A 27,164-nucleotide genomic window follows, 5' to 3' on the forward strand; every position below is an offset into this window, starting at 1 on the left:
GTAAATAACACCAAGCTCCTGACAATGAGTTTAACATTTTAAACGTGTTCCTATTTACAGGTAAGAACTCAACTTTACTATGATGAATACGATAATGTTCGTTATGGTAATTGTTTAAACATGTTTAGTAAAATGTGACTGATTTTTTTGGAAATTGATAAATAGTGATGCGAGAGTCTGTGATGTATTTAAACACGCAGAATAATTTTGAATCAGTAATATATCATCATTAATTTGGTATAATTGTGTAAAAAGTGGTAATGTATTTAGTTGTTATTGATGTCTATATTTATTTGCACAAAGGTCATTTTGCTGTTTTAAGTTTACTGTTTCAATTTAAAATGAAAAGTTAAACTGCAAGTAGACAGAAACCTCATTGTGATAACATTAGTAAATAACACGAGCTATGGTGAATTACAAACTTAAACCATTTCCCTGTGTTTTGGATACATAAGTGTACTGCATCCTCCTCTATCTTTGTCCATCCGTTTGCATTTTTCCCCAACATTACTGTGATCTCAGGCTATATACTAATTTGTCAGCCGGGGTCTTTAAACTACGTGCCACGTATGTTCACTTCTCATTGGTCAGTTTCCCTAGTTAAGTGTGTGCAGCTCCAGGATCGGATCAGTGGAGCCTGATCCAGATCCTTGTAATAAAAAAAAAACATCTCATGTCCAGCTCCAGTGATTCCGGATTCAATCCCATTTTTGTTCCTATTGACTTATATACTGACTCACGATTTACACCAATAACTTATCGTGAAATAAAAGTTTTAGTACTCCTGCAACGTCAGGGGGACATTTCTCCATCATTAAAAAGTGAGAGGGACATGTCCCCCGTGTAAATGACGCCTATGGTTCCTAGTGTATGTCTGCAGTCCGGAGGCTAATGAACCGCACAGCTTGAAGATCGTTAGCAGGTGTGGTGTCAACAGGATTAAAATAAGATAAATAATATATTAATTTGTAAACCTACAGCATTTATCCCCAGGCAGTCAGTACAAACATATTTTAATAGCTGAAAAAATTTTTTTTTTATATAACATATAACGAGCATCAAAAGAAACTTGTCACTATTATAACACATTTATTTTCGAAAAAAAATAATAAAATAAGGTATATAAATGACTAAATGTTTTTGGTTTCTTTTAAATCACTCGATCATTCATCCTTGACCATGACACACTTGAGTGACTATGACTGAAGCATATGCACTTAATCACCTAATTAGTGAGGCAGTTGATTGGACACTGAATATGGAGTGATTTCAGCTGTTGAATTGCAAGCTTGAATAAAAACAATAAAGAAAATCACAGAAAAAAAACCCAAAAAACAATATGCCATGTCTGTCAAGAGAGCAGCGTCTTCGTGCAATCAGGGTGTTGGAGGCTGGACTAGGGCAGCGTACTGTGGCTGGCCGTCTTGGGTGCTCACAATTTCAAATCTGGTGAGACGGTATAACCAGACACACTCTGTCAATGACAGGCCAGGAACACCTGCCCAAGATCGACAGATCATTTTGCAGCATCTTTGTGATGTCAGTTGTTAATCAGCACAATAAAAAGTCACTGCACCTGAACTAAAACAGAGTTTGTCATTTTTCGATCACATCTAGTGAATTTTATCCAAATATAAGTGATACGTTTCTTTTGATGCTCAAATATAAGTGATAAGTTTCTTTTGATGCTCAGTATATATTATATGTAAACTAATAGATAATTACTATGGAGTTTTTTTTTATTATTATATATTTGGTTTGTGGTGTTTATAGTTGGGACACGTATTATATCTCCCTTGTTCAATTTATGTAGGCCTGTGTGAGAAATACTTGAATGATCCCTAAATAATAAATGCACATGTGCAGCACATCACAGTAATGTCAATGACACATATATGCAACAAAACCATGAAATGTATGTAATTAAACCGGGCATTTCGAGACAGGACATGATTTTAAATGAAATAAACATTGTTAATCCGTATCAGTTTTTAAATGAAATCACGGATATTTGACAACGAGTGAAACTTCTATTAAGAATGCTTTCCAGTATTCATTTATAGCCTATACATTACAATGTTCTAATTATACATAATAAATTACCGGTATATAATTACATTACAAAAATACATACATATATACTGTATGTATATATATAACAACTACTACATATAATACATATTATATAATATACATAACATATATAATACAAATACTGTAATACATCATATAATATCTGATATATATATATATATATATATATATATATATATATATATATATATATATATATATAAGAAAACTAATATATATAAAATATAATACAAATAATACATCATATAATACATTTGGGTCATTTTAGGGTTACGAGATCTCTTGAGTGAAAAATGATTTATAAACAAATAAACATAACAGCTCTGAAACAGTATTAAAAATATGTTGTTAATTGTAGCACATTTATTACCATAATTTATTATGTACTATTGTAACATTCAGATGTATTCACTATACATTAATACTGTAAAGCATTCTTAATAAAAGCATTAATATTTAGCCGGGGGGGGGGGGGGGGGGGGGGCTATGTCTTGTAGGCTATGTGTATATCTTGATTTTTGCTTTTGCAACTAAATAGATAAATTAACTAGACATAGCAAGAATTGGAGAATAATTTAATAGTTTAATATCCAAGTTTACTTTACTTTAACAACCCTATTTGTAATTCATACACGCACATGAGCTTTGCTAATAAGGACCTGCAAAGCACTGGGACCTGGATTCAGCCGGGTTATGGCATCTCTATAGCTGTAGTTTATAATGGCTCTGGAGCCAGGCCTGAATCTGCCTCTCCAGTGAATTTAATGGGCTCTGAAGAGGACACAGTTCAGAGGAAGTGACAGAAGAGAACATGGAAGATAAGAATGAAACAGACAAAATACTGCCTTTAAATATAATTTTAATTTACTTCTTGTTTGTACATCGCTTTGGTTAACTGAAATTCAATTTTCAGCGTGTTATTTTAAAAGCAAGACCCTTATCAAAACCACAACATCCTGCACTAGCAGGCACGCCAAATAATATTATTATTATTATCTGGTTGGTTGCTGATATGTAATCACAAAATAATACAATGCCAGACCACAGTGCATGTGGTTAATAGTTCGACTTCTTGCTAATTCAATGCACTGCAGTAGGTAGCATTTCAGTAAACAGACTGAAAACTGAAAAGTAGGTCAGTGTGAGGACTAGCTGAGTGTAAAAAAAACCCTTATTGTATGACTTCTAAAAAGACATTCACATTTTTTTCTGTATAGTGTAGTATCAGGTGTGCTGCTATACTGTAGTCCCTCTATCAGTGCCCTGGAACAATCCTGGTAAAGGAGTCTTATTGTAATCTATGTCCAGCAGTCCTGATTCTTCTGGCACTATGTGTCTGGCATCCCAGTACAATAGAGGTTTCACAGTATTTTTAATGGATTTTTTCACAGGAAATATTTAAGTCTAATATGTCACAGCTGGTGTTATAACAGTAACGTTGCTCAAACCAAACATATCCATTGCACTATGAAACACAGTTATTTTTATATTTCCATTTCTGCTTTCCTGTATTACAATGTGCTCTTTAAAATGATAAATTGATGAGCTAGCAGGATCTTATACAGGATCAGAGCAGAGAGATCATTATCCCATCGTCTCAGCAAGTCAGGATCAGAGCAGAGAGATCATTATCATGTGATGAGCCATATACAGCATTATAAACCTCATGGATTGTCTCAGCGAGTCAGGTTCAGAGTGTAGGGATACATTAAAGGCATGCAATGCAGGATGTTATGCTATTTATGTTGACAATAAACTGCAGATGATGTTGCCAGTAAATTAAGGAGAAAAAATCCCCTTCTGAGAAGCTGAACTTTAACAAGAGATCTTATCACATTACCTCCTGTTGACCTTTACAACACCTGCATCAGCCAGCGGATCCAACACACATCTGGGTTTATTGAGACTGAACAAGTAAACATGCCAGATAGAGAAGTAAAGGTTTAACAAGTATCGGTTCTCAGAGCGGTGCAAGTTCATTATCGCTAGACATGTTACATGCTTGTGGATTTCACACAATCTACCATTAGCAAACCTTCAAAGGTAACTTCCTTCACAGGTATCAGGCTCACTGACAATGCAGCAAACATTGTTCATCATTGCAAAATCCTTAATTCATTTAATCTGGTCTAATGGTCATTATGCAGAACCAGTGATGGACTTGCTAAATTCAGTAGCTAGAAACTAACAAGTTATAGGGTGTGAACCAGCGACCATGCACACCACACATCAGCCAGGCTCCTCTGCAGTTGTGGTTGCATAGCTTTTAACCTCATCTCTTTTACACTTGCAATCGCAATATTTCATGAAAGCAGTTGCTTTTTGGTAACAGATGTATTTAGTGGACATTTGTGATAGTATCCCAACCATGTTGCATTTTTGTTCCCTTTAAACCAAATGGTAAATTACTCTGGAATCTATAAACAGAGGCATATAAGTTCAAATGTATTTAAGATTAGGTTCATTTAGGTCAGGTGTTTTATTTGTCTTTTTGTAACTAGAAAATGAGTTTTTTTTTACATTTGAAAAAGCCCCTGAAGTCTGATTGAAGACCCTAAGTTGAATGTGGCTCTGTGGCCATTTGCATGCAGCTGCTGTAGCTATTTTAAATTAATTGCTGAAGTGAGCACTGTAGACTCTACCTGGTGTTGCTTTGTGTGTTCTGTTGAAAAAACTATTCACAAGAAAAAAAGAAACAGCAAGGCTACATTGTAGAGTAGATAAGGACACTGTGGAAACACCACAGATAGAAAGAGAGGGACCCTTCATCCAGTACATGCAGACCTACAGCAGTGAAGAAAAAGCTAACAAAGAAACCTCTCAAAATCTCCAGAGCCCTTTGCCTGCGATGCATCAGCAGGGGAACCACAGCCTTGCACATCTTGATTCCACTGCAGACAAAACACTGAGTCAGAGCTGCAGTGTGTCCTGCATTGGACTTGTGTGTTCTTTAGATGTTCCAGCATTCTCAGAAGTGGCAGATTGTGATTATTGTAAAACTCCCTAAAGAGTAGGCTTGCATTGCTGTAAACAAACAAGACTAGATTCTCAAAACGATTTAGTCCAAACTGTCATTAACTCCTATGCAAGCCTCAACAAACTACATGTCTGAGTTCCTTATTGGAAGTGTTTTTCCTACCTTAAACAATGACGCTTATGATGATTTGGAGTAAATAGAAAGTAAATAGCTCGGAAAAATCTGAGGCGAAAGTTGTCACCCTGATTCTCAAGCCGTTGTTTCTTTTGTGGATGTACCCCTGGTTCTCAGATTTCCCCCTGCCCTCCAGTGTCATCTGTGCCAATGAAACTGGTAAGTACTGGCCCAGTTTCCCAGCAGCTCTGGTCGATTCCGGGGCTTTTCAGCTTCCTTTCTGAAGGTTTCTTAGGCTTTTGGGTTCTGTGGTAATATCAAACTCAGTAGCGACTTGTCAGAGGAAATAAATGTTTTCTGTATTGTGGCAAAGTTGGTAAGTGTGAGCAGGTGAAGGCAATACAGCAGTGCAGAAGAAACAGACAAACAAGGGAAGTGCTGGTGTCCAGTTTGGTGCTGGCCTTTGGCTACAGCTCCGGATCGTGTTAGTAGTCTAAACAACAAACAGTTTTAGCAAGACAGTACGAAACAAACACATCATTCACGTTTTTCACCTTTCTCCTTTTAGGCTATCTCTAATCATTTACAAAGGAACAGATCACTTTACTACATCCCCTTTTTATACCCTCACTCATGACCCCTTGGTTAACGAGTGTGTCCGCTCCTCCAATCCGCGGATGCCATGTCGTTTCCTGTCCAGGTCATTGAGTTTGTGTACCGTAGCTCGTCCCCTTTCTAGATGGCCGACTTCCTCGGCCATTGAAAGGTTTTCTCTGCTTTTTCTGGAGAAAAAACGACTAGAGACCTGTGCTTGACGTCTTTTGGAAAGAAATAATTGTAATGTCGGACCTGATCTGACATAGGACTGTAAAGGGTTAAATGTTTAAATAAATAGAAATGTTATTATTTAACATATTACTTACATCACACTTGAGTTTCTGTTCTATTTAGCGTATTGCTTGTTTTTGAAAGGTGTATGACAGGTAATTGCTGGGACTTTTGAAACGTGCTGAGGGAAGTTTGAGGGCCCATGTCAAGAGAGCAGGCAGGAAGTGTTAGAGAGATTTGCTGATCTGACGTGACATTACAGAACAGAACATGTTCCATCGATGTGTGATGGGCTGATAACGTTATACACCACAGGTATGCTTCTTGTACCAGAGTGTGGAAATATGAAATCGTTTTTAGACACTGGTATATTGAGAAAAGATGCAGTGTACAATATATAATGGGAATCTATGATGGATATTGCCAAACACCTATTCAGAAATGAAGTCATGTGAATGCCACTTGCAAGTTTGTGTTAATTTCTATGTGACATTTATTTACACAGTTTACACATCTTGTATGAGCGAAGTAATGCATCATGTTTAATTTTCATTCTTAAACATAACAGTTTAGCACAACCAGACACCAGTACCAGGGGGCACAGTGGGACATTAAGTGGACATTAACAGATGATAGGAGATTTAAACAGAGAGTGGTGTGGGTATGGAATGGGTAACCTTTGGTATCCTTTAAGACCAAACTTATGATCAATCAGCTACTAGAAACTGGACGAGCACTGATCGGCGCCTCTCATTCGTACATTTTCTCATGTTCTTATGATTCAAAGTTATCATTGTGCTTTATGGTTTAGCTTTTTTCATGTTCAACTTTAATGCATAATTGTAGCCAATCAACAACCAGCCAATGCTATATTATGAAACATGATCAGCATTCCTATCCCTTTCTCTTTGACTCTGGTCCAACACTTACATTGTGCGATATACCGTACTTGAGCTTTTTGCCGAAACGTTTTCTCTAATCAATGGTCATGTTTAGACAGTGAGAAGGCTTGTTTGAGGAAGTTTGATGCAGTCACAGGAACTTGTTGTCTGTGCTTCAGATCAAGCATGTTCCACACAGACACATCCTCTCTGTGCTCTGCCAACCAGCAGAAGTGTCTGCTCTGCACAGTAGATGTGGTTCTCTGTTTGCATAACTGACCCTGTGATGTGGCTTTGTGCAAGCACACCAACAAGAGAAATGCATTGATCTCTTTATCACACCCTTCTTCTCATGACAAGCCTGTTAGCATCCTCAGAGACAATGCTGAGTGCTGTCCACACACACACAGGCGTACTGAGCCTGGCTAGTGCCAGACCAGTCCAAACAAGAGTACACAAAGAAAGAAAAAAACATATCTTTCCATCCCTCCTTCTGGCAGCCTTGTAGACATTATAGTGATATTCCACAACTGTAGCTTTAGTATCTGGGCAAGTACAGGTGACCTTCAGTTATAATTAGTCTTTACCATGGTTAACCATGAAGCACCATAGCCACGTGTAAAATTGTACATAGCAACCGGTCATTGCTATATTATGAGACCATCATGATGACCATCATTATCAGTGCAATTACATGCCCTCTACAGGAAAATGTGCAAAAAACTGCAGAGATTTGAAGTAAATAAATGTATATGTTTAATATTTGTATTAATAATGGCTTATAAAAATGTAAATGAAGTAAACATAATCGTACCAAACAACTTATGGGTTAAGTACTTCCAATGTAATATATCTAGCATTTTTGTCAGTAAAATCTTTTGAAACTGTCAAACAAAAACCAGATCACATGACATGAGACTTCTTAATGGGCCGCAAAGCCTTAACTCCAGTCTTTAATTAACTCTTTTGAAGGAGACAAAATATCTGTTCATTTTACAAAACTAGTACCGAACCACTAAGTTGAATATTTCACGTCACTTTAGCAGTCTGTTTATGATAATTATGATGACGATGTAGCTGCAGAATATGGCGAATCTGGGAGCTTTGGACTGCCTCTAGTTATAATAAGTATTTTGAGTAAGTTACCTAAAGGATAATGTATAGAAATGAAGTTTCACGTGTCAGAAGAGTTAAAGGAAGAACTTCTGAAAAGAAGACTATTGTGGGGAAGCCAGTTAGGGCCATATATTTTTCAAATATATATTTTCCTCACTTCAGGAATCAACACAAAGGAGTCTTTTCAGAAGCATTTTTGCTGGAATAGTTAGTAAGCATAGCAAATAATCATCCAAGCAGAAAAATATGAAATTACCAAGGTAAAAAATTAAATATGAGGAATATGCAGATGATTTAAAGTATGCTTCTAACTTTTCATATGTTCATATCCTGTCTGAAACTTCAATAGTAAAAATAAATGATTATGGTAAATATACAGAAGAGTGTAACCCCCATCAGCACACTGATGGGAAAGTATTATAATCACAGAGGAGAAGGGAACACCATGTCTGGGTAGCAGAAGCCAGCCCTCCTTCATATATATAACATCTGATGCAAAGTAGAGATGCCAAACCACTGTGTATCCAGCTCTGTGTTTACAGGATGCTGGAGACACGCGCCCAAGGCATCAAAGAAATGGAAGCGAAAAATATCCCTAGAGTCTGCATGAACGGGGGAGGAAGATGACTCAACATTGGACAACACGGTTAATGACTTAGGAATGGAAATGGATATGAAAATGGAGAGTACTTCACAAAAGACAAGTTAAAGATTTGCAGTTAGCAAAGACATGGAACCCCAGGTTTGTGTCTGTGGCTGGAGCAAGGCGACAACGGTCAGGGGTTTGAAGATTCATCAAGGGAGAATGAAATGCTTGAGGGAGAAGGGACAAGGACCTTGCATTGATCAGTACTTCTTATGAAGTCAGTCGTCAGTAGAATTAAATCCAGCGAAAGGAAGCAAACCACAGTTCGCAGGATATCAGCAGACAAGAGGAGGACTTGCATGGATACAGTTAGTGATGAACCTAATGATCCTTGTGAACCCGATCAGACAAACCAGCATAAGAGAGAGAAAAGAACCTCAACGGGCACAAGCCTGGAGTTAAATGGCCAAGAGCTTGTGAGAAAACTGCGTGGGGCACAGTAAACACAGATCTCTGTTTTGCGTTGGAAAGGTTAAGTGAAACAGTTGAAAAGAAGCTGGATAAATTTGGGGACATCATCTACGCATATGGAAGCGAGAGGTTTGGAGTTGATAAAAGAAAGGAAAAAGTACAAACTATTCCTGGAAAGTCTGGATGGCAGCAGGAGATTTGAACGCTTAGTTAGAGAAAGGAGACAGCTAAGGAAGCAATGGAGAAGAGCAGAACAAAGTCAGAAGGAGGGACTCAATCTGTTACAAAGGGTCATAAACGATAAGCTTGCAACATTGCACAGAGCTGAGCGCCAACAGAAACCTTTCCCTGTCAACTCCTGCTCATTGTTCTGTACCGCCCCCCTGGGCCTCTCACTCACTTTCTGGATGAACTCGACTATCTACTCTCCTCCCTCCCCTCCCTGTCTACCCCGACTGTCCTGTTGGGTGACTTCAACATCCATCTCTCCAACCCCAGCCACTCTGCTGGATTCCTCCCTCTGCACTGCACTCCTTTGACTTCTGTCTCTCTCCGTCCCCTCCTACCCACAAAGCTGGCCGTCAACTGGACCTCACCTTCTCCAGGGCCTGCTGCCCCTCCACCCTCTCTGTCACCCCCCTGGACCTCTCTGATCACTATTTCATCTCTTTTTCTCTGTCTCTCCCCCCTCTCCCTGCTCCTCCTACCCCCACTGTCACCTCTCGCCGTAACCTCCGCTCTCTCTCCCCCTCTGTCCTTGCCTCCACTGCTCTCTCTCACCTCCCTCCTATCGACTCCTTTTCACAACTCTCCGTAGACTCTGCTACCTCCACCCTCTTCTCCTCACTCACCTCCTCCCTCGACTCCCTCTGTCCCCTCACCTCCCGTCCTGCTCGCCCCTCCCCTCCCCATCCCTGGCTCTCCTCTGCGCTCCGCTCGGCAAGAATCACACTGCGATCTGCTGAAAAGAAATGGAAGAGAACCAAACTCCCTGCTGCCCTAGACCTTTACCGCACTCTCCTCTCCTCCTTCTCCTCTACTCTCTCCTCTGCTAAATGTGCTTATTTCCAATCTGTAATCCAAGCCTCCACTAACAACCCACGTAAACTATTCTCTACCTTCTCCTCCCTCCTTAACCCTCCCCCCCTCCTCCTCCCTCCTCTATCTCCCCTGATGACTTTGCCTCCTTCTTCTCTTCTAAAATTTCAGATATCCGCAAACTCTTTAACACCTCTCCCTCCCCCGCACCCCCTCCCGCTCCAACTCCTACACCCACTGCAACCCCTACTAACTCACCCTCCTTCTCCACCTTCTTGCCCCTCTCAGACTCTGACCTCTCCTCCCTGCTCCAGGGTCACAAACCCACCACGTGTGCCTTGGACCCCCTCCCCACTCACCTCTTTCAAGCTGCTGCTCCTGCTCTACTCCCCTTCATCTCCTCCCTCCTCAACACCTCTCTACTTTCTGGTATCTTCCCCTCTGCCTTCAAAAAAGCCTCGATCACTCCCCTCCTCAAAAAACCTACCCTCGACCCCACCTCCCTCCAGAGCTACCGTCCTGTCTCCCTCCTACCCTTCCTCTCCAAAACCCTCGAGCGGACTGTACACCGCCAGCTCTCTGCTTTCCTGTCCAACCACTCTCTGCTTGACCCTCTCCAATCTGGCTTCCGCTCTGCTCACTCTACTGAAACCGCCCTCCTGTCTGTCACCAACTCACTTAAATGTGCCCGAGCTGCCTCTCTCTCCTCTGTCCTAATTCTCCTCGACCTCTCTGCTGCCTTTGACACTGTTGATCACTCTATTCTACTATCATCTCTTGCTGACCTGGGGATCTCTGGCACTGCTCTGGCCTGGTTCTCCTCCTACCTCTCCAACCGCACTTACCAGGTAACCTGGCGTGGAGCAACCTCCACACCTCACCCTCTCTTAACTGGAGTCCCCCAAGGGTCAGTCTTGGGTCCTCTCCTGTTCTCTCTCTACACCCACTCTCTGGGCCCCCTCATCGCATCCTATGGTTTCTCATACCATTTCTATGCTGATGATGCTCAGATTTTCCTCTCCTTCCCCACCTCTGACTCCACCATCTCCTCCCGTATCTCTACCTGTCTGTCTGCTATTTCCTCCTGGATGCACTCGCATCACCTCAAACTCAACCTCTCTAAATCTGACCTCCTTTTCTTTCCCTCCTCCTCCCCCTCCTCTGATCTCTCCATCTCTGTTCCTCTGGAATCTACCATACTCTCTCCCTCTTCCTCAGCTAAGAACCTTGGAGTCACCCTGGACCCCTGCCTCTCTTATTCCCAGCACATCTCCACTCTGGCACGCACTTGCCGATTCTTCCTGAGCAACATCCGAAGAATCCGACCCTTCCTCACCAACTATGCTACCCAGCTCCTGGTCCAGGCCCTGGTACTCTCCCGCCTAGTGTTCTCTCTGCCTCGCTTCGCCCACGCTAATCCACTACTCCGCTCGCTCCACTGGCTCCCGATCACCGCTCGCATCCAGTTCAAGACTCTTGTACTAGCCTACAGATGCCTTGACCAGTCTGCACCCAGCTACCTCCAGACCCTCATCTCTCCCTACACCCCCACTCGACCTCTCCGCTCCTCCTGCACTAGAAGACTAGCTCTACCACTGCTACGCTCCCCTGCCTCCAAAGCCCGCTCCTTCTCCACCCTTGCTCCGCAGTGGTGGAATGACCTTCCTACAGATGTCAGGACTGCCCAGTCCCTGACCACATTCCGGCGCCTCCTTAAGACTCACCTCTTCAAAGAGCACCTGTAGAACTCCTCTGTTTGTATCCTGGGACACTATCACCCTTCATGTAAATGTGCTTTATTTTGCTCTTATCAGCCCCTATTTTACTGCATTTAATCCTGTACTTCAGAATACTGTAATCTGCCAAGTTTTTAACCTGTAGTACTTTGTATTTAATCACATCCTGATGTAACTATCACTATTTAATCATATCCTGATGTAACTATCACTATTACCTGCTGTATTATTGAATTGTGGTTTGTCAAACTTGTACTTTACTTGAACAAAAGTTATTGTATTTCTTGCTCTTATTGTATTACTTGTATTGTAACGCTTGAAATGTTTTTGCTTACGATTGTAAGTCGCCCTGGATAAGGGCGTCTGCTAAGAAATAAATAATAATAATAATAAAAAAAAAGGAGCGTGCGAGAACTAACTTTTATAAAGACCCATTCAAATTTGTAAAGAAGTTATTCACCAGTGAGAAAAATGGCACACTAAAAGCATCTAAATTTGAGCTGGAGAGATATTTGGAGGAAACACATACAGATTCAAAAAGGCAGGAGCCTATGTAATTTCCTTCAGACATCCCACCTATCAATCCACCAGAATACCAAATGGAGGACTGTGCACCTAAGTGGAAAGAAGTAGAGCGAGCTGTGAAAAAAGCAAGGGCTTCATCATCTCCAGGACCTAATGGAGTTCCGTACAGAGTGTACAAGAGTGCTTCAGGAGTGCTAAGAATCCTGTGGAAATTGATGAAAGTGGCATGGGAAAATGTTGGCCAGAGAGCATGGCGCCGAGCAGGTGGAGTCTTTATACCTAAAGAAAAAGAGGCTACAAGCATCAGTCAGTTTCGCCCTATTTCCCTATTAAACGTAGAAGGCAAGATTTTCTTCAGCATTATTATTTATTTCTTACTTATTACACCTTTATCCAGGGCGACTTACAATTGTTACAAGATATCACATTATTTTTACATACAATTACCCATTTATACAGTTGGGTTTTTACTGGAGCAACCCTCCGGTCAAGAGTCCAGAGCCCTAACCACTACTCCAAACTGCTGAGAGATTGTCAACTTACCTATTAAGAACTGCTTCATTGACACTTCAGTACAAAAAGCGGACATTCTAGGTTTCCCAGGATGAACACATTAGTGTGATCTGGCAACAAATTCAATCAGCTAAAAAGGAGGGGAAGGAGCTCCATGTGGCATTCCTGGATTTGGCTAATGCATATGGTTCAGTGCCACTTGAACTTCTTTGGGCATCGTTTGATTTTTTCAGTGTACCGTTGATAATAACACATTTAGTGAAAGTCTACTTTGGAGATTTGCAATTTAGTTTTTCAACTTCAGAATTCAGCACTACATGGCAATGCCTAGAAGTTGGAATAATGGCAGGATGCACCATTTCTCCACTGGCTTTTATCATGGCAATGGAATTAATAGGGCATAAAAATGGGTTGTGGAAGGAGAGCGCTTGGCTTCTGGAATGCGACTACCACCAATTCGAGCATACATGGATGACATGACAACTATAACTACAACAGTAGTCTGCACTAATCAGTTATTGGGCAGATTCACCAATAACATTGAATAGGCACGAATGGAATTCAAGCCCACTAAATCAAGGAGCATCTATATAATTAAAAGGTAAAGTAGTAGATAAAAGGTTCTACATTAATGCTGAGGCAATACCAACAGTGTATGAGAAGCCACTGAAAAGTCTTGGGAGATGGTACGACGGGAATCTAAAGGACAAGCAGTGGAAGGGTTGAAGAGCATAGACAGCAACTCAGGTACTTTCAGTTTGGTCTACTGCTGAGGCTGCTGTGGCCACTGACTGTGTACGAGGTTTCTTTACAACAGTAGAGAAGCTGGAAGCTTTAATCAGTTCATACATCAGGAAATGGTTGGGAGATCCACGCTGCCTCAGCAGAGTGGGACTTTATGTTAAAGGAATACTGCAGCTACCAGTCTCCACTCTAACCGAGGAGTTTAAGTGCGCCAAGGTCCGACTGGAAATGACATTAGTATAGACACGCGACAAATGCATAAGGGAGGCAGCATGTGTGTTGAAAACTGGAAGAAAGTGGGCGGCAAAGTAAGCCGTCGAAGATGCAAAGGCTGCCCGTCGAATCATTGATATCATGGGGCAAGTTCAGCATGGAAGAGGGGGGCGTGGTCTCAATTCAGCATGGCACAATGCGCCCCAGCTGAACGGAGGAAGCTGGTAGTCAACAAAGTGCAAAAGCAGGAGGAGAGGATGAGGTGCGTAAAGGTCATTTCCCAGGCCAACACTTGAAGACCCCAGAGATGTATCCTACTTAGCTCAATCCAGACGGTTGTCCTGCTGATGTGCTGGGGAGACCGCACTGTGGTTGATCCCCGGAGCGAGCATCGTAGCCGTTGTGTGTGCTGATGCGCAGGGGAGGCAAAATAAGTTGATCCCTGGAGCCAACATTACACTTCAGCTATCAACACTAGGCAGAAGGACACAGTGGCTCTCAAAATTATTCACCCCTCTTGGACTTTTCCACATTTTATTGTGTTACAACATGGAATCAAAATGGATTTAATTAGGAGTTTTTGCCACTGATAAACACAAAAAAGTCCATAATGTCAAAGTGAAAAATAAAATCTACAAATTGTTCTAAATTAATTACAAATATAAAACAGAAAATAATTGATTGCATAAGTATCCACCCCCTTTGCTATGACACACCTAAATAAGCTCTGGTGCAACCAATTGTCTTTAGAAGTCACATAATTAGTTGAATGGAGTCCACCTGTGTGCAATTAAGCTGTTTCACATGATTTCAGGTTAAATACACCTGTCTCTGGGAGGTCCCACAGTTGGTTAGTACATTTCCTAACAAAAACTACATCATGAAGACGAAGGAACATTCAAAGCAAATCCGGAATAAGGTTCTTCAAAAGCACCAATCAGGGGTAGGATATAAGAACATTTCCAAGGCATTGACTACCCCCCGGAGCACAGTAAAGTCCATTATTAAGAAATGGAGAGAATATGGCACAACTGTGAATCTGTCTAGAACAGGCCGTCCTCAAAAACTGAGTATCCGGGTGAGAAGGGCAGACTTTTTTGTGTTGATCAGTGGCAAAAACTCCTAATTAAATCTATTTTGATTCCATGTTGTAACACAATAAAATGTGGAAAAGTCCAAGGGGGGTGAATACTTTTGAGAGCCACTGTAGCTACATCATCAGATGGAAGGAAACACAAATGGATGGAGACACAGATGGATCACATTAGTTTACTGTAAAGCTTCGTCTTAGTTGGTGCTTATCTTGGCAAGAGCCGAGTTCAAATCAGCATGAAGTTTTAACATCTACTCTCATGTAATGGAAATCATGTATCATGTTATTTTCAGGTTGAAGCCTGATTTCCAGTGGTAAGCCATTGTCAGACCATGCTTGGTATATGGCACCACAACCAAACCATGCTCAACTCTTAAACATTGTCAGACCAATAATATGAAGATATTCTTACCCTTCCAGTACTACTGTTTAGTAATACAGTAACATTCAAAACCCAGTGAAACCTTGTTCATTTATTTATGTTATTTACTGTACAACCAACATTGCAGTACAACATAGAAAATCACACTGAACACAAAGAGGAACTGCTGACCAGCCACAACTTCACAAGAAAAAGAGCCAGCGTCTGCAGATTGCTCATATCATCTACAGGGGTCCACATTGAGGAATAACCCCCTCTGTCTCAATGATAACTGAATGGCACAAGGACATACTGTGCTGTAGATACCTGGTGCCTCTGATTTTCCATGCTTATATCTTGGGTTTACTATTGTTTCCTACACTTCGTAGTACTTCCCCATGATTGCCCATGTTTTCCAACCCTTTGCTATACTTTCACCATGGTAACCAAAGTCAAGTTAGGTTAAACCTAGTAAGAAAATGGTTTTGAAACCCTAGCATGCGTTATTATTTACAGCCTTACCGAAACCCAGTGAAGTTTCCAGAGGTTTACTGCTGCAGCACTGCCTTCACATCAGCACAGCACACGTGGAAATCTGTGCCATCAGCAACAGACTTAATGACAGTGGAAGGGCAGTAATAGTTCTGGATGGTGTTTAATAGCATTCCAATAAAACAAACTAAAATCTAGAAGAAAAGAATGAGTTAAACTAAGTCTAGTCATTCTGAAACATCAACGCAGTGATGCAAGTTTCCTCTGAAGGAATCTTTGCATAGCGATTTAATAGATTAATACTGCACACACGGAAAACACAAATATTTTATGAGCAAGTGCAAAAGCAACCCAGCTGGGAGTCTTTATTTCATTTTATTAATTCATTACATTTGCTGAGGTCATCCAGCACAGCCCAAGACAAACAAGGGGGAACTTTATGAGAGCTTCCTATCATGTTCAAAATATGATTATGTCTTATTATAGGGTTTCTTATAAATGCCTTTGTTGTTGCTGTATAAGGCAGTATTGTTACAGACTACCATTATTTAATAACTAATATTGTTTATAACATCCTTTATTTAGATGTGTTACTCATTATTTATAACAATCGCAGATTACTGAAAATGCTTGTGGTGCTGCCGGTGTTATGCCAAATAGTGTCGCTGCCAAATAGTGTCACCTTGCAGTATTTGGCACTATTAGTGCAAAATAAGGTCTCCCTGCCAAATAGTGTCACCAGCATAATTGTGTCTCATTGAAGATTACTACTAAAGTAACAGTGTGCAATAGATTGTATAACCATCATTCTTTGTTTCTGGACATCAAAGAACATTGTACCGCTAATTAGTGTATTTACTTGTTTAGAGTCGCAGAATACTGCCTACATTTACCGTTCTCTGTGTGTAATAATTTCAGATTACCCAAATGTAGTACAAATCCTAAAACAACATTTAAAACCCCTTCCAATGTTTGATCGGAAAATCATCGTCAGGGACTCTGCTGTAAAACAAAGTGCACAAAATTGGGCTGCTTTATATACAGTGACAACTCTTGCATTCAATTAGTCTAAGAACGTAATGTTTATGTTGTTTCAATGATCTTAATTAATAAGTAAGTAATATGTAATTTGCAGAACTGCATTGGATGGTTTGTGTGGACGCTACCTTCCTCTTCTTAATTAAAAGGGTTTCCCAATCGACGATGTCTATTCAGTATTGCTTCCAATCATCGTATTTTCATACACTGGGGTAATCTTAAATAAATACTTTTAGTTTGTTTATATTATAATTGAATTATGAACTTTACTACTGTTACCTGCGACAACCGATATCCCAGCAGAGTCATTACTGGTAAGTTTATGAGCAGATCACATACAGAATATGACTATTCTAGTAAGTATTACCAATTCTCTATGTATGAAACATGACAAGCATAACTTTTCATTAAGTTTTCAAACTGTTAAAAGAAAAACGGCTGACTAATCTGGTGAGTTCTGTACGAAAGCTTTCAATACTCTCCCAAACAGAACTTGTCAGCATATCTTTTTAAACTTCTTTGTTGATTTTTACAACAATTATTCGGGTATTTACCCTCAGTTAAAAAAATATGTAATTGTTTTCTAAAACCAGTTCTTCCATTTCCATGTACTGATTTAAAGTGAAATGTGACCGTTTTTGGCAAAGATGGAGGAAAATATTCTAGGCATGAGCAAATAAATTTACATGACTGTGCATGTGTTCCGACTACAAATGAGACACTGTTCTTCCAATGACACTATTTGGCACAACACCTGTTTGATAGTTTTGTCCGTAAGTGAATTCATATTTTGTAGTACCTTAGTACAGTATTTAGTAGTACCTTGGTACAAATTCATGCATTTTGCAGAACCAAGAGCAGTACTTTCATTTATGGAACATGCAGTGGTGTAGTCGAGGGTATACTCAGGTAAACACTGTTTACCCGCTTTTAATTTGGGCAATATAGCGTTTACCCACTTCTCATAAGGGATACAGAGTTTACTCACTTCTGCTTTATTGTGTTATTCAAATCCTGAGAGCTCTTAGTCAGAACTGCAGCGCGAGCAGGGGGACATGGCCACTGAACTGCGTGTCCTGTGATTGGTTGTTTATGTTCTGTTAATGTTCTGTTTAGACTGTTTTGTGGATGATGATAATAATAATAATATTAATAATAATATCAGTAATAAAACAAATTTGAATGAGATGGGTGCAGCAATTGTATCAATATGAGATTGAAACCAAGATTAACTAAGATTAACATTTTAAATTGCGGGATTTGACAGCCCTAGTTCTGTTGTTAGGCACATCAGACCTGCAGGGCGGTGCTAGTAGCCTTCATCCTAGCCCTGGAAAGGACGCTCAGATTTGAGATTTAAAAACCCAAGCATGTGTTTGCTGTGCACCAGCAATGCCACTGAGTCAGTGGTGTCCAATTACTCTGACATGAGCACTGTGTTAGTCTCAATGCAGAAGAGTTGTTGTTGGGCTGCTGGATGCACGGCCATTGTGCAGTGGATACTTAACCATTGATTATCATAGTCTGAAACAGACTGTATAACTTTAGTGTTTATTTTTAAAAGATGGCCTGGTATATGTACATTTTCACAGTACAAAAGACCTGAGTTAGGTGATACTTGTGTTGTGAATAAAGCATGCCAGCTTGATCATGAATCCTCCAGAAACAGGGCCGGTGTTACGAAATAAATCCGCCCCCGTAACAAAACCTGGACGCCTGAGTGGCGTTTTCAATTGCATCCCTCTGTCTCTCTCTGGTCATTCAGCGGACATCTGCAATTGACGTAGCAGGTAACAAAACCCACTGTTACAGTGCTGAATCACAACTATTAGGATGGGGGGACATTGGGTTATTTCTTTTTCCAGACTTCTGACATTTATAATGTGTGCATTTTGTTTGCCTTGGAGACTATTTTTAGTTGGTGCTATTTACAAAACCAAAATCATTCTTAAAACAGTGTTGTCCCTGTGGAACAGTGCCAGAAATGCATGTTAATGGCTTTCATTTTTGCCCCTGGTGTCCTCCAAACCCAATTAAAAAAAAAAAAAAAAAACGGAAACAATGTTCAACCTGTGTTCCTACCATGCCACTGCCTGGCCTGGAGCACCAAACAGGGGAGTCTACCCACTTTTTTTATTTGCCACTAGACCACTGGGAACGTGATAATTTAAAGAGGAGAAGAAAGTTGCCCTGTTTTTATGAATAAAGTAGCCAAAAACAGAAGAAGTAACAAAGGACGTGTTTCACTTCTGCCTTTAGCATGCCTGATCATGTTTCTCAGCAAGGGCCTGTTTAATTTTAACGCTGAACCCACAGACAGACCACCCCGTTGCTCCTTCTCTTAAACAGAACCACAAGTAGGCTTTGTGAGAAATGAAAAACCACATCAACACAGCTGATGTCATCAGTTAAACGCTTTGCAGCTGACATTCAGAGCTCCACAATTAAGCCAACTCTAATGTGAAATGAGAGAAAAAACCCTGAAAAAGATCAGCAAGAAACAACCAAAGATATGTTTAACTAAGCTTTGTCAAGGGAAAGTGTGTTTGAAAACAAACAGGTACTTAAATCTATGAATGTATCTGTGATGTAATGTACTACATAGTTAATGGTGGAACAAGCTACTAGTCCTTTCTATTTAAATCTATTTATCCATTTATTTTCCTTTATTCTTCTGTGTTGTACATTATTTCTTCTAAAACTACAAATTGTAGGTCATTCATATCATGTACATTTTTTCATATTTATCACCCTCGTTTGGGAAGACGATAGCATGCCAGGAGATCTCAGAGACACCGTAATTGTGACAATCATCAAGAAAGGAGACAAGTTTGATTGTGGCAACTATAGAGGAATCTCCCTGCTATCTGCCACAGGAAAAGTAATCACAAGAATCCTCCTCAACCGCCTCCTCCCAGTGGCTGAAGAGCTCCTTCCAGAGCTACAATGCGGATTCCGACCTTCAAGAGGCACAGTCGACATGATCTTCACTGCACGACAAATACAGGAGAAGTTCAGGGAACAACGACAACCTCTGTTTATGGACTTCTTTGACCTCACAAAAGCCTTCGATTCCATCAATCGAGAGGGATATGGAAAATTCTCATTAAATTCGTCTGCCCACAAAAATTTGCAGTCATCCTTCGTCTGCTCCACGATGACATGCAAGCTGTGGTCCTCTCCAACGGATCCACCACAGACCCTTTCCCAGTTAAGACAGGGGTCAATCAAGGCTGTGTCATTGCACCTACACTTTTTTCAATCCTTCTCGCCGCGATGCTTCACCTCACCACCAACAAGCTCACTGCAGGTGTGGAACTAATCTACAGAACAGACGGTAAACTGTTCATTCTAGAACTAAGACCACCTCAACCTCAGTCATTGAATTGCAGTGTGTCTGCACACATACAGAGTCTGAGCTTCAAATCATTGTAGACGTCTTCACAGAAGCGTATGAGAAAATGGGGCTCACGCTTAATATCTGGAAGACCTTCAGCAACCAGCTCCTACTGAATAGCACCAGCCCCCGTCAATCAAGATCCACAACGAGATCCTGGAAAATGTGGATCACTTCCCATACCTTGGAAGCCACCTCTCTGTGAGGGCAGACATTGATGATGAACTCCACCATCGCCTCCAGTGTGCTAGTGCAGTCTTTGGTCACCTGAGGAAGTGTGTCTTCAAAGACCAAGACCTTAAGACCTATACCAAGCTCATGGTATACCAAGCAGCAGTGATCTCTTCAGTCATCTTAGAACACACTGCCAAAGAAGTACATTTTTTGTCAAGTGTTGAACTATTGGTTCATTTACTTTTATTTCTTATGTTTGATAGGTGATTTTGATTTCTTTTGTATATCATTTTTGCTATTGTGTGACTGATAGAAGTGGAGAGTTCTCTAATTGCTGTTTTACTGGTTATAAGGAAGAGTATTTTGAATTAGAAAGAGAACTTATATGCATAACGTAACCAGAAGATACAAAGCACAGTGTCTTCAATTACAGTCAGTGAAGTATCGTCACTGTAGGACTTATCCCTATTGTTGACAGCTGCACACTTTTCAGTAGGAGTAGAGGGGCTGATTGGAAACCTGGGTTCTGAAGGGGTTTTTACATCTTACCAAAAGCCTTTCCCACAGAGGAGCGCCCTCTCTCTGCTATCCTTGTGACAACATCATCACAACCTAAACCCTCCCTGCTGTCCTCGTGATGACAGCGTCACAAACTAAACCCTCCCTGCTGTCCTCGTGATGACATCGTCACAAACTAAACCCTCCCTGCTGTCCTCGTGATGACAGCGTCACAAACTAAACCCTCCCTGCTGTCCTCGTGATGACATCGTCACAAACTAAACCCTCCCTGCTGTCCTCGTGATGACATCGTCACAAACCAAACCCTCCCTGCTGTCCTCGTGATGACATCGTCACAAACTAAACCCTCCCTGCTGTCCTCGTGATGACAGCGTCACAAACCAAACCCTCCCTGTTGTCCTCGTGATGACATCGTCACAAACTAAACCCTCCCTGCTGTCCTCGTGATGACATCGTCACAAACTAAACCCTCCCTGCTGTCCTCGTGATGACAGCGTCACAAACTAAACCCTCCCTGCTGTCCTCGTGATGACATCGTCACAAACTAAACCCTCCCTGCTGTCCTCGTGATGACATCGTCACAAACTAAACCCTCCCTGCTGTCCTCGTGATGACATCGTCACAAACTAAACCCTCCCTGCTGTCCTCGTGATGACATCGTCACAAACTAAACCCTCCCTGCTGTCCTTGTGATGACATCGTCACAAACTAAACCCTCCCTGCTGTCCTCGTGATGACATCGTCACAAACTAAACCCTCCCTGCTGTCCTCGTGATGACATCGTCACAAACTAAACCCTCCCTGCTGTCCTCGTGATGACATCGTCACAACCTAAACCCTCCCTGCTGTCCTCGTGATGACATCATCACAAACTAAGCCCTTGTGTTGTGGCCACTTCAGAGTGCTGATTACCTCTCACTAACGACAGTGTAAACTCCCTTTCAGGAATACGACCACCCTTGTATTCAGTATTAATCCCACCATCTGCAATATTATCTCTCTAGTAAGACTCACAGTTTGTTGACTATTTTAAATAAGATGTATTTAGTGGTATAATAACTTTAAATAAACAAAATCCTACCGTAGCTATCAGAATAATATTTTTTTGTAAGGCCACACATTGTTGGCCCCTTGACTAATAGTGAGGATTCACTGTATTTAGAAACTAGAGGGGTTTGTTACATTTCATTAAATTCATGCACATTTCCTGCATTGTTGAATAGTCACAGCAAAGCACCTCAGTTTAAACAACCACCCTCCAATCCAAATCACTAAATGAGTATTACACCTGGATGTGAATCAGTCATGCAGTAAATGAGTATTACACCTGGATGTGAATCAGTCATGCAGTAAACACTGTAGAGATCTAAACGGTGTGGTGTGTGCATGTGAGGCAGTGCTGGTGACTGCTGATACCAGGGCGTTATATTCAGTGCTCGTGTGGCAGAGAGATGAAAGATGTTGGGCAGTGTGTTGGTTTGGTGTGGATGCATAAAGTGGACACATTTCATTACCTAACAAGTTATTAGAACAGTAAAGTCATGTTGAATCATTTCAGAGATGATCTATCCTCCTCATGTTTATAAAGTAAAGATTTTAGAGCTCCAAACAAACTGTATCCACATTTTTGATCTTAGAACGCAAACAAAAGCTTTGTAAACTAACATTTCAAAAGAAGTTTCATTTATATTTACATACAAGTCAACTTGAGTAACAGTCAATTAAAAAAAAATCCAATGTGTGCTGATTAATGTAAAGAAATAACAATACAAATCCCCCAAATTTTAATGTGGCCTTTATCATGAAGTCATTACTACAGTGCTGTGGTCAAATGGAATGTTATCTTTGACATCATCACTGTTAAAAACACCAAAGAGATGGACTCTTCCTTTGATGTTGTGTGTCTCTACAGCACTGTTGAGCTGTGAGCTGTGGTTGATACTACAGGCAGAGCAGAGGAAGCACTAGGTAGCGTGGTATTGTGACGTTGATGCTCTGATGTATATCATAGAGGAATTTCCATGATGAAGTTACAGCATATATGTATGGCTCGCACTTTAAGAAACTTTCTATTACAGAGAGAACTGCAGAAAGCACAGGTAAGACTTGTTTCAGGAGGTATTGTCTAATGAGTTCTATGAGTTTTACTGGCACAGGTAGTATAATAATTAACAGATGAGTGTAATAAAAATGGCAATCAAAGAATATTGTACATAATGACAGTAACATGAATCTGACATTGAGAGTACTGTATAGAAACATAGGTAGGTATTCCATTCTGCTTTGGAATGGTGTGTTAAACTTAATAAAAGAGTAGGAAAAAAAAACATTAATACATTTATCTGTTTAAAAAAATATTTTTATTCTGATGGCCATCTGTTTGGAACATAAAAGTTGATTTTGTGTAATTTTGTTTTTATTTTTAATCTGTAAATTCAAAACACATATTGTACAGTGAAACTATGTCAAAAAGGAAACATTTTGGCAAGAACCTAACAGAGACTTTTAGTAGATTATTACACTGAAAAGGCATCTTAGTTTTTATTTTTCATTTTACTCAAGCACTTAAAGGTTTAGTCGCACTTACTATTCTGTTGTATAGCTATCAGAAATAGAGACCAGCACATTCTGAAAACACATGCATTGCTCAATAAAGTTTGTGAGGCAGCCTGGATAATAAAAACTCACAGTCCTTTATTAGTTATGTAAATCCTCACAAATTAATTTCATTTCAAGGAAAATTATTATTTTTGATCTTACGCCAGGAGTATTCTGGAGATGTAATTTTAAAGAACAAAACAAATGGAGAGTCAGGAAGGAAGTGAACTCTTTAAATCACTGAGGATCAAAGCGACGGGGATTATCACACAATGTAACATGCAGTAACTCGTCATGCTTATGGGATAAAAACAAATGCCCTGTTCAGCTGTTTGCTCAACCATTAGTCAGGCGCAATCAATAAATAATAACCTTAACCAAAAACTTTGAGAAATTATATCATTTAACATCTTTGATCAGCTACAACCTACACAACAGAAACTTATTATTTTATGAGATCGACAGTTTGTAGAAATCTCAACTCGATATTGCCACACAAACACATATCGCACCCACACACAAACACCAGTAAGCCAGTAGTTGCTGGAATTCCCAGTAGGGTAGCAAAAGTGAATTCACTGTTTCTTTCTACTTTTGCAGTTTGAACATGATTGGGTTACCAACGCCACAGTCAACTGGACTGGACAATTCCACCGAGGCCTACACTTTCTCTCTTCAAAAACCCTCCAATAACTGTGAGCTCCAGGATGGCATCCTGTCTGTGGTTCTTCCAGTCAGTTATTCAGTGATCTGCATCTTCGGCCTGCTCAGCAACTCTGTGGCACTGTGGGTGTTCACCTTGACCTATAAGAGCACAAAGACCTCCATCATAGTGTACATGAGGAATCTGGCCATAGCAGACTTCCTACTGGTCCTCTGCCTACCCCTCCGGATATACTACCAGAACCACCCGGGGCCCTTCCTCTTGTGCCAGATAGTGGGAGCCTTCTTCTACATTAACATGTACGCCAGCATCCTGTTTCTGGGCTTGATCAGCCTGGACAGGTTTCTGAAGATCACCAAACCTGTGCAGCTTTATCAGATCCACAAGGTAAGCTGCAGCGTCATGGCCACTTGGGCCGTATGGCTTTTTCTCATTTTGGGAATGCTGCCTTTTTTCTTTGAGAAGAGGAAACCTGGCTCGTGTGACGGGAAGTGCTTCCACTTTAAAAGCAAGACCGCGGTGAGTGGCACCCTCAACCTTCTAGTGGTGGGCATGTTCTTCCTGCTCTTGCTGCTGTTTTTCAGCTTCTACAGCAAGATAGCCATGAAACTCAAATCCATGTCCATCGGAAAGACCCAGCAGAGCCGGAAAACGGCTGTCATCATGAAAACCTTTGTGGTCCTCGCCATCTTCATCCTGTGCTTCCTGCCGTACCACATTGTGCGCATTCCTTACGTGCTTTCCCAGTTGGATATAATTCAGGAACATAGCTACAAACAGACCCTGCACATTGCCAATGAACTGGTGCTCTGTCTGTCGGCCCTCAACAGCTGCTTGGACCCTGTCATCTACTTCTTCCTCTCCATCAAGTTCAGGAAAACCGTACTGTGCGCCTTCGAAGGAAAGCTGAAGAAGGTTTACACCCTGAACCAGAGGGGCACAAGCTTTGTGAGGTCAGTCACCGAAATCTAGGCTGAAGAACTGTATTGAGAAAAGCTGTACGGGGAGCCCAGAAGATTACAATGCCTTGAACCACGCTGATCAGAAACGGAGGGGAAACCAGTCTTTCCCTACTCAACTCCTCAATGGAGAGAACATGTTACAGAACACCTACCACTGTGTGACTTGTATAAAAGCAGTATCTTTCAGGCTCAAATGTCCATGTATGGAGTAACTGAACTGGCTGTGGTCTGAGTATTTTAAATTGAATATGCTCAGGTACTGTTACAATGATCTGCCGCCTTGTAATGTGATTATTCACGCGCTGTGTTGACGTACACCTCACAGATCTTCTGGTTTTAGTCATTTTTAAATCCCTTATCTCAGCTATCAAAGGGATGATCTGCCGCCTTGTAATGTGATTATTCACGCGCTGTGTTGACGTACACCTCACAGATCTTCTGGTTTTAGTCATTTTTAAATCCCTTATCTCAGCTATCAAAGGGATGACTCCAAGCTGGTGAGCTTTGTGAACTATTTTGGACAGTGACATTTAGAATGAACTCTGCTGTAGGCTGCTTGTGGTTTCACATGCAATAAACCTGCTGTTTGGCAACCCTGTAGTTACTGTTTGAGGCAGAAAATAAATGTAGGTTTTAAAACCAGTTTTCGTAAACACTGTTTTATATTGTATCTGTAAATGAACTAACTTTGTAAATTATTCAGATTCTCTATGTATTTTATTAAACGCTTATAATGTAAAAAATTATATCTATCTATCTATATATTTATTGTATATGAAAGTGTAATAAACATTTGTTTTAAAGAAAACATATTGCGATTGTCATGTTATTCTAAGGTGGTCTGAGGGAGACTTCAGTGTGTAGCAGAAGCTAAAAAGACACATCACTGTTATGGATTTGTAAAAATTCACAGCAATGTATCCTGTGTTTGGAAAACACAGTAACACACAATTCTAAAGTTCGATTTAAAAAAAAAAAAAAATGCTTCTCTATAGGCCTGGTAGTTCATGAGGTCAATTTTCATCTTGGTGATTTACAGTAAGTTAATACAGTGTTTTTTTATGGTCAAAAGGTTTGTATTACCCTATAGAATTAATTAATTTTGCTTCATAAATTCAAATGCATAATGTTACGTTAACATATTGAATTGCATACCACTTTGTAGTTTTCAATATATTTAATGAAAAACTGACAAAAACTGAAAAATGTGATATCATGTTGTAGTTTCTTTGATTAAATTATGTTCAATAAAATACCTAAATAATGTTCATATAGTTGTTTTATTTTAAAATATTGTCTCAATCCTAAAATTCTAGGTGATGGAAAACTCTATACAATTTGAGCAGCTCAGCTTCACAAGTGAGATCTCTTTTACAATAAATTAAACCCACACAAAACACAGTTTTCAGATTATTAATGGGTTATTAATACTAGGGTTGTTCTGTAAACTCATTTTTCAGAAAACTATCCTGATATTTATTTTTCTATTTAAATAATTCTGATCCAGTAGGTAATCAAGCCAGGAGCCCCTGATTGAGAAATCGAGTCATCACTACCGTTTCCTGTGAGAGGTAAATATGTGAGGACAACGGAAGTAATCACTTCTGTTTTCTTGAGATCCTGAGATAAATTATCTTGTGATCTTGACATAAGGAAGTGTTTTTTTTTCCCGCGATGACAGTGAGCTGCTGTATTCTCTGACAAGGAAGGAAGTGGTAGAACTCAGTGTTTCATATTCAGGTACTGCGCGCTGCAGAGAAACTGCGCTTTGTTTTCCAAAAACTAGCAAATAAATGCTGCTGCTGTTTTTTTTGTGTGTGTGAAATACAGTATTAAAACATATTTCTGATAGGGGTTTGTTTACTCGACCGGGTTATTGTAAAACACGTGAAAGGGTTTAATTAGTGTTTCCATTTAGTGGGGTAAATTACAAGTTGTGTATCATTTTAACAAAATGTAATAAAAAAAAAAACAAAAAAAAAAAACAGAAAACCAGGAACCTGAAATGCCAGTTTCTTCTTGCAGACATT

General features: G+C 40.4%; 1 protein-coding gene across 2 annotated transcripts; it reads left to right on the forward strand.

Annotated features, from left to right (window-relative positions):
* LOC131697775 (probable G-protein coupled receptor 34) lies at positions 1–25,908 on the forward strand. Of its 2 annotated transcripts, none has more exons than XM_058989016.1 (2): positions 1–60; positions 24,109–25,908. In XM_058989016.1, exon 2 carries the CDS (start codon positions 24,116–24,118, stop codon positions 25,142–25,144), a length of 1,029 nt encoding a protein of 342 aa, XP_058844999.1. In that variant the 5' UTR covers positions 1–60; positions 24,109–24,115; the 3' UTR covers positions 25,145–25,908. The 2 variants fall into 2 exon arrangements, with proteins under 2 accessions (XP_058844999.1, XP_058844998.1); XM_058989015.1 differs by lacking the exon at positions 1–60 and adding an exon at positions 22,893–23,009 and having other exon boundaries at positions 24,109–25,907.
* Positions 25,909–27,164: the final 1,256 nt, after the last annotated feature.

Source organism: Acipenser ruthenus, chromosome 16, assembly GCF_902713425.1.
Source record: "Acipenser ruthenus chromosome 16, fAciRut3.2 maternal haplotype, whole genome shotgun sequence".
NCBI classification, from domain to species: domain Eukaryota; kingdom Metazoa; phylum Chordata; class Actinopteri; order Acipenseriformes; family Acipenseridae; genus Acipenser; species Acipenser ruthenus.

Excerpts from the sequence above, each read along its gene's own strand:
- LOC131697775 (XM_058989016.1), top strand. The coding sequence starts at position 24,116 with ATGATTGGGTTACCAACGCCACAGTCAACTGGACTGGACAATTCCACC.